At 62.7% G+C, this 8,294-nt stretch overlaps 1 protein-coding gene across 2 annotated transcripts in view; it reads left to right on the top strand.

Moving 5' to 3' along the window:
• The first annotated feature begins 4,763 nt into the window (after positions 1-4,763).
• EML1 (EMAP like 1) overlaps positions 4,764-8,294 on the top strand; it is a 177,638-nt gene continuing 174,107 nt past the window's right edge. Inside the window, exon 1 of one of the 2 annotated variants that reach the window (XM_066344748.1) lies at positions 4,764-4,866. Coding sequence is in view for 1 of the 2 variants with exons in the window: in XM_066344746.1 (XP_066200843.1) it covers positions 7,563-7,590 (28 nt within the window). In the remaining variant the exon portion in view is untranslated. Of the gene's footprint in view, positions 4,867-7,448; positions 7,591-8,294 lie in introns of those variants that run through there. The other variant, XM_066344746.1, reaches the window with a different exon arrangement.

Raw genomic sequence — 8,294 nt, 5'->3', positions numbered from 1 at the left:
GGGTCAAATCCTTCCTCATCTGTCACCGGTTATGGGGCTCGGGCCTCCGTTTCCTCCTCTGTAAGGGAGGACAAATAATAGGACCCACACCCTAGGGCTGAGAGGAGAATTTAGAGCGTTCAGAGTGGATCGTGCTTAGCACAGCGCCTGGCAGGGTCAGCGCTGCGGACCTGGCGGTGGCGTCATTCATTAGTGGCCTCCAGGGAAGAACTTGACTAGATGGCCAGGCTGCGCAGTTCCCAGAACAGACACACGGTGGCGCAGCGCCTCAGAGCTTGGTTCGCGCGTCCACCGAGAGCGGAATGGGCGCGCTCCCCACCCGCGGAGGGTTCAGGGAGGGGCCCCAGGTGACACGAGCTCAGCCTCTTGGAAGCCGGGTCAGGGCGAGAGGGTGCAAACCCCATCAGGTCCAGGCGCGGGTGGTTGCGGCATCCACTGACCGCTGAGGTGAGGAGTCGGGCATCACCGTCCCCATTTCACAGATGAGGCCACCTAGGCGCGGAGGGTCAGGCGGCCGGTGGGGGCGGCAGGGACACTGTCACGCAGGCGGAGGGGCAGTGATTCCCTTGTCTCTTCACGTTTACCCCTCCTGGCGATGGGCCTGGCAGCAGGGCGCTGGCCAGCAGAAGCGGAGGCTGTTTTGGCGAGAAGAGTCCACGGTGGAGAATCGCGCCCAGAATGCACAGAGAGGATAGGTGCGCGCAGGTTGCTTCCTGCTGCCTGGAACGGCCGGGGATGCCCAGTGATCCACAGAGCTGAGCTGCTTTAACGCTTAAAATGCTCTGTAAAGATTGGAAGCCACCTTCTGTGCCCTTGGACCCAAGTGACGAGGGCCCCACTGGGTGGTTTGTGGCCCAGGCTAGGCTAGGAGCCAGGCCTGCGGAGCCCCGGCCTACCTGGGCCATGCTGGGAAGATTGGTCCAGCCTGGTGGGTGAGAGGGTTCCCCCACTCTCTACGCTGGGTGCCGGCACAGGAAGTTGGCTCTGGAGGCACCTGCTGGTCCTGCTGGCCTTCAGTGGCAGCCACAGCGGGTGCCCAGAGGGACACAGGTAGTTGCCCACTCGGGAAGGTTCTGGATGGAGCTTGGCCTCTCCTGGTTGTCTTGACTGTAAGAATGAGATGGCGCTCGATCACCAGGTGTGCAGGCTTTATTAGAGGAGAAAGACCTGCTGGGGCACTCCTTCAGGAGAAGTGCACCGGGTTACAGACTAGGGGCGAGTTATATAGTGGTTGGGAGAGCCTGAGGGGATACTGAGGCAAAAGTCCTGGTATGTCCGGAATGCTCCTCCTTGGGGGGCTTCGAGCCTGTGGGGGTTGAATCAAAAGTCCTGGTATGTCCAGAGCCCCTCCTTGGGGCGGCTTGTCAGCTTTTTGGAATTCCTCTGTCTCAGGGGCGACAGTCCAGTAAGGGTGAGGTCTGACAGATAAGCGGAACATCAAGAGGGCAGTTTGGAATACACATATCTATCATTGACCAAATGGGCGTAGTGTCTTTTACACTTGTCCAGAGTCAGGTAGGCCCAGCGCAGGGGTACCCCACCCCGAAACACAGTACATGTTGGGGTTTCCCGGATGGCTCTGAGAGAGAATCCTGGAGGGGGCCTTTGCGGGGGGAGGTGAGAGGGGCTCAGGCTGCTGGCGGTTCCGGTATTTCACCCCCCTGCGTGGGTGGGTGCTTGCTGTCCCCTGGGCGAGGACCCGGTGTCCCCAGCAGGTTTCTTGATGAGGGTGTGACCCAAAGGAGGGTCTCAGCACCCCTTGTCTGGGTGACGCCTAAGACCACATTATCTGCCCAGACCTCACCTTGTGCTCCAGACAGCCTCCTGCAGCTCTGCCTGGACATCCAAAAATAACCCCCGCCCAGGGAGGGGCAGACACGGGGGTGGGGGTGGGGGGTGTATTTCTGACAGGCGGGTCACTTTTCTGAATCGGGGATGGGGTGGGACCGATGGAGTTCGGGCCCTGCCTTGGCCTGGAGTCTTAAAACCCTCCCGGAACACCATCTCTCTGACACTTCCTTCTCACGTGTGGAAACCAGGGTCAGCCTCCTGCTGTTATCTACTGTGGTCAGGCCCTGCTGGTGGTCTGGACCCTCAGTGGGAAGCAGCCCGGCAGCCAGGAGCGAGCCTGCCAGTCCCCGACAGGGTGCGCGGAGCGTGGGGCCAGACGAGGCTGAGCCTCTCCCACCCGGTGGTGCTCGGCTCCCAGGCTGCCCGGGAGGGTGCTCATAGGCCCACAAGGCAGTGAGGCCAGGCCGGGGTGGGGGTGGGGGTACGGCAAGGCCCTGGAACCTTTCCTGTGGGATCCTGGCCGCCCAGGTGGGGTGTGGAGGGTCCCAGAGTCAGTGCTGGGCACCCAGGGCGGAGAGCAGGTCTCCTCTCCCTCGCCCTCTCAGGCCCAGCTCCTCGGTTGGCCCAGGTTTTGAGGGCCACGGGGGAAACGATACCAGCAACCGTCAGCCCCACGCATGGGGGCAGCCCCCGCCCAAGCCCTCTGGGGGGCCCTGGGCCCTGGGGAGGAGGAGCCTGTGACGACAGTCCCGACGACTCGAGGATGGTGCGAGCCCCCCGCTGTGTGCCTGGCCTGGTCTCAGCTGTGCACCCTCGGACCCCTTCCTGCAGGTAAGGCCCCAGGAGTGGGGCCTCAGCACCCCTGGAGGGTCTCCCTGCGGTGAGCCCAGGAGCCTGAAGGAGGGCCTGCCCCCCCATCTGTCCCCCAGGGCACCCCCCAACTGCACTGGGTGCTCCTGGGGCGTGAGGGTAGAGGAACCCTGAGACCCAGCTGGGGTCCGTGTCAACGTGGGGTGAGCAGCTGCCAGTGGGCAGGAAGCAGAGCCACCCCCACCCCAGCCCCGCCACGCTCAGGCGCCCTTCTGACCTCTGATCAAGCCGGTCCTGACCCTTTCCCCCCTCGGGGACCCTTTCCGCCCAGACTGGCGCTGGCTGGCTGCGCAGTGTGGGAACTCAGGCAGGGGTGCGGGCGGGGTGCTGAGCACACGGTACCCTGACAAGTGGTCCCTGGCTGGCTGCGCAGTGTGGGAACTCAGGCAGGGGTGCGGGTGGGGTGCTGAGCACACGGTACCCTGACAAGTGGTCCCTGGCTGGCTGCGCAGTGTGGGAACTCGGGCAGGAGTGCGGGCGGGGTGCTGAGCACACGGTACCCTGACAAGTGGTCCCTGGCTGGCTGCGCAGTGTGGGAACTCGGGCAGGGGTGCGGGCGGGGTGCTGAGCACACGGTACCCTGACAAGTGGTCCCTGCAATCCAAGTCATCCTCCCCGGGAAGTGGGACAACAGCTTCCCCCAGACCCCCGTGACTCATGGAGTGGCCAGGAGGGCCTGGCTCAGGGCTGGTCCCCTGATGTTTGGTAAATATGCACTCTGCTTGTCCTGTGCCCTAATTCCTGCCGGTGGGCAGAGGCCCCCTGGGCAGCCCACCACTCTCCCGGCATCTCCCGCCTCTGTCCATTCCCGGAGCTGGAGCCCCTGCGGGCCCTTCTCCATCTGCGCCGGGCCCTGGTCCTGCCTGGCCCTGGTCCTGCTGGGCCCTTCTCCGTCTGCGCCGGGCCCTGGTCCTGCCTGGCCCTGGTCCTGCTGGGCCCTTCTCCGTCTGCGCCGGGCCCTGGTCCTGCCTGGCTCCTGGTCCTGCCTGGCTCCTGGTCCCACTCCAGGTGTCTGCTTGCATGACGCCCCTTGCCCTGGCTGCTGCCCTGCCTTTCCTGCACTGAGCCCACGGCCTGTGAGCCCCGTGGGACTGCCCATTGTCATGCCCCCTGAGTTGTGAAGATGGCGTCAGACATCCAGGTCTCAGTGTCCACAGCAGGACGACCACAGCGGGCTGGAGGTCTGAGCTGCAGGCTGAGCTGGCGGGAACCAGACAGCACGTGTGCACGTGTACCCACCCGTGTACACACACACTCCCACACGCGCACACCTGCTACACACACGCTCACATGGGAGCACACTCCCCTACGTGCATACATGCTCCCTGCACGTGCATGCACACATGCACACAGGATGGGCGCACACACACTCCCCTACACCCATGCACACAGGTGCACACACACACTCCCCTACACCCATGCACACAGGATGGGCGCACACACACTCCCCTACACCCATGCACACAGGATGGGTGCACACACACTCCCCTACACCCATGCACACAGGATGGGTGCACACACACTCCCCTACACCCATGCACACACACACTCCCCTACACCCATGCACACAGGATGGGCGTACACACACTCCCCTACACCCATGCACACAGGTGCACACACACTCCCCTACACCCATGCACACAGGATGGGTGCACACACACTCCCCTACACCCATGCACACACACACTCCCCTACACACATGCACACAGGATGGGCGCACACACACACTCCCCTACACCCATGCACACAGGTGCACACTCACACATATTTCACACATATGTGCTCACGTGCACAAACCCAGACCCACACTCACACACACACACTTTCCTACACATGTACCCAGCCCCGTGCACACATGTGCACACCTACACACATTGTTACACATGTGCTCACTGACACACGCATGCAGTGGGCCCATAGCTGCTGCAGTGACCTCAGGAGCAAAGGACTTGACTTGTTTTTCCCCAATACACATTCCCATGATAAAGAAAACAGGAAGGGACTTTGGGCCAGAGACAGGAAGGGGAAGCGGCCTGCGCACAGGAAGCCGGCTCTAGTCGGGTGGACCCGGAGCCTGTCTGGGTGGGACTCGGGGGCAGACAGACAGACGGCTGCAGGACGGGAGGTGTAATGCCCTCCCAGGCACCAGGGCCCTGGCGCTCATCCTCACCACAGCCCTGAAGCTGTCACCCCTCCCGTTTCCAGGTGAGGAGCTGAGGCTGGGGCCGGGCTTGTCCGAGTCACCGTGGCAGGCTGGAGGAGGTGGCGTTTGACCCAGGCTCGTCTGACACACACTTTTCTGGCCCTGGCCTCATAGCCCCACCTGGCGTTCTGTGGATCCAGCACATGCCCGGGAGCCCAGAGCAGGGGCTGCAGGAGACAACACCTGAGATAGGCCCCATAGCCCCTGTGCAACCACGCATGCCTGGCAGCCAGACCCCGTGAGTCCCTCCTGCCCCCGAGCCTGGCCCTGGACTGGGTGCGCATGAGGTGCTCGTAAATGCTTTACAGCTGTGGAAACAGACACAGGAGGGCCCAACACCTGCCAATAGGCCTCCAGCAAGGCAGGTCTGACCCCACCCACGCCTGAACCTGCTGCAGCTCCAGGGAAAGAGTGCAGGGCCGGGCCGGGGGGCTCCCGGGCGCCCCCTCCTGGTCCCACTGCGGAGACCTGCGCACTGCTGCCTCCAGCGTTATCAGTGGATTCCCGAAACCCGAGAGCCGCAGGGGCGACTCCTCCCCGCTCTGCAGCTGGAGCCCCGGGAGCTCCTTCTCCCTCCTTCTCCATGTCTCCCCTCACTCTCACCCCACCTCACAGGGGTCCCAGAGCAGGCCAGGCGGGGAGGAGGGTGGAGGGGACTTCTGGGGTGGAACAGGCCAGGTTCTAGGGTTCCAGAATCAGTTCCGATCTGGCTTTGTCTTTTGTTTTCTTTTCTTGCTTAAAATAAAAATGGCCCATTAGGAGGGACCCAGGATGACCAACAGCCCTGGTTTGCCCCATGCTGAGGGTTCCCAGGACATAGGCAGGACTTGCACAGCCAAACAGGGTGGGCTCAGGGAAACACAGACAGGTCAGTCGCCCGAGAGGGACCCCAAAGTCATCTCATCTAACCCCACCCAATGCTTGGATTCCCTCCACTCTCTCCTCCCCAGCGGCTGTCCAGCCCTGCTTACATATCTCCAGTGACAGTTAGCTCAGTATCATACAGAACAGCCAGAGTCAACCCAGAGGTGGACACAGCCAGGACCAGGCACTGACCACAGTGAGGTCTGAGTGAGTGGAGTGGAGCACAGGGGACACTGGCCCGCCTTCAGGGGCGGCCACACAAAGCTTCCCAGAGAGAGAGATGGGGCAGGAGCACAGAGACTCCGTGGCCAAGGGGACAGCACAGACAGAGGCCAGGAGGCCTGGCAGCACCTTCCAGGGATTGAAATCCTTAGCTGTTCGCTTCAACAGTTGGTGTGACTCTGCACTCTCCCCTAGCCCTGTCTGCGGAGACCTGGTGGCCCAGACCCGCTGCCTTCTCTCCCCAGGTCTCTGAGCGGGTCTCTGAGCGGATCCCTGAGTGGGTCTCTGAACGGATCCCTGAGAGGGTCTCTGAGCAGGTCTCTGAGTGGATCCCTGAGTGGGTCTCTGAGTGGGTCTCTGAGAGGTCTCTGAGCAGATCCCTGAGTGGGTCTCTGAGCGGATCCCTGAGTGGGTCTCTGAGAGGGTCTCTGAGAGGTCTCTGAGCGGATCTCTGAGTGGGTCTCTGAGCGGGTCTCTGAGTGGGTCTCTGAGAGGTCTCTGAGCGGATCCCTGAGTGGGTCTCTGAGCGGATCCCTGAGTGGGTCTCTGAGCGGGTCTCTGTGTGGGTCTCTGAGAAGTCTCTGAGTGGATCACTGAGTGGGTCTCTTAGCAGGTCTCTGAGTGGATCACTGAGTGAGTCTCTGAGAGGGTCTCTGAGAAGGTCTCTGAGCAGATCTCTGAGCAGATCCCTGAGCGGGTCTCTGAGCAGATCTCTGAGTGGATCCCTGAGTGGGTCTCTCAGCGGGTCTCTGTGTGGGTCTCTGAGTGGGTCTCTGAGAGGGTCTCTGAGCAGATCTCTGAGCGGGTCCCTGAGTGGGTCTCTCAGCAGGTCTCTGTGTGGGTCTCTGAGAAGTCTCTGAGTGGATCACTGAGCGAGTCTCTGAGAGGGTCTCTGAGAAGGTCTCTGAGCAGATCTCTGAGCGGATCCCTGAGTGGGTCTCTGAGCAGATCTCTGAGCGGATCCCTGTGCAGGTCTCTCAGTGCCAATGGAAATGCTATCAGATGCCTCAGGATGCCATGCCACTGCCCCTCACTTTTTCTGAGGCTCAGGGACCCTTCAGCACCAGCATCTCCCCCTCCTCCAGTTACAGCCCTCACTGGCTGAGTGGCCTGGGGTGAGTCACTTCACCCCATCTGTGACGTGGCTGCTGCGGAGAGCTCGGCCCGGCACGGGCACATACTCGTGGGGGTGTCATTTGTTCTTTTTCTCCAATGTCTGTAAATGTCCCTTCCCTTGCTGGTCAGATGGAACCATCCCAGGATGAGGGCATGTAGGCATTTGGGGGTCCCCAGGGCTGAGTCTGAGGTTTGGGGGACTGAACAGTCACCCGGGGGTGTAGGCACTGTTCGGAGGCTTTGGGGAGAGGCCCCAGCAGGGGAGGGCAGTGCCCAGATTTATCCACCAATCGCACAGGCTCCTGGCACCGGAGCACGTTCTTATCTGCCCAGCCCAGCATGGGGGGGTGGCTGAGCCCGCCAGGGCGGGACACTGCCTGGAGACCGGACACCGAGCCAGGCCGGCAGCCCCAAGCCCCACCAGGTGGGTGACAGCCGTGTGGGCTCCGAGCGTCCCTGCAGCCCGGTGGCTGGCTGCCCACCCCTCTCCTGCACCATGTCGGACGGCGAGGGCCCCTCGGCCGGTGAGTGGCAGCTCTATATTTACCCGCGACAGGTCCGGTTGCAGAGTCAAGGCCATGCTGGCCAAGAGCACTGCCCCCACCCCCGGCTGCAGGCAGCGGGAGGCCAGACCCTCTTCCCCGGCCTGGTGCCCCCTGGAGAGGGGGCCTGACTCTCGAAGCTGAGTCCTGCCCGCCCCCCTCCCTGCATCTCCCGGTGGGGCTGGAGCAGGAAGCTGTATCTGCTACAAACCCCTCTCCCTGTCAGCCGGGGCGTCCGGAGCTGACCCACAGTGCGGCGGTGGCCTAGGCTCCCGGGGGACGCCTGGGTGGGCTCGGGGGGCCGTGGGGCCTGCAACTGCCGGCGAATGCATGTGTGTGAACATTTATCTGAAGAGGGGGCACGGCTTCCACCAGGTTCCCTGAAGTTCTGAGATCTGTGGGAAGTTCTGAGTCCCTAGTCTGCCAGCACAAGGCAGGTCCTCCCATGGCCCCCAGCTCCTCTAGATCGGGGATGGCCAGGGACACAGGCGGGCGGAGGGGCGGTCAGATGCTGTGGCCCGCCCGCACACCCTCTGTCCTGCCCTTGGTGAGGTGCTGTGGTGGCGGCTGGCCGCCTCGGTCTCGGGCCGGCTGTTCCTGCTCCTCGCAGTTGAAGACAGAGCTGATGGGGACATGCCCCCCAAACTGGCTGCGGGTGGGGTGTGAGCCAGGGACAGTTTAATCCC

This window comes from Saccopteryx leptura, chromosome 6, assembly GCF_036850995.1.
Source record: "Saccopteryx leptura isolate mSacLep1 chromosome 6, mSacLep1_pri_phased_curated, whole genome shotgun sequence".
In the NCBI taxonomy this organism is placed as follows: Eukaryota; Metazoa; Chordata; class Mammalia; order Chiroptera; family Emballonuridae; genus Saccopteryx; species Saccopteryx leptura.
Note: the sequence above shows the minus strand (reverse complement) of the source record. Positions and strands in the feature narration are given on the sequence as shown.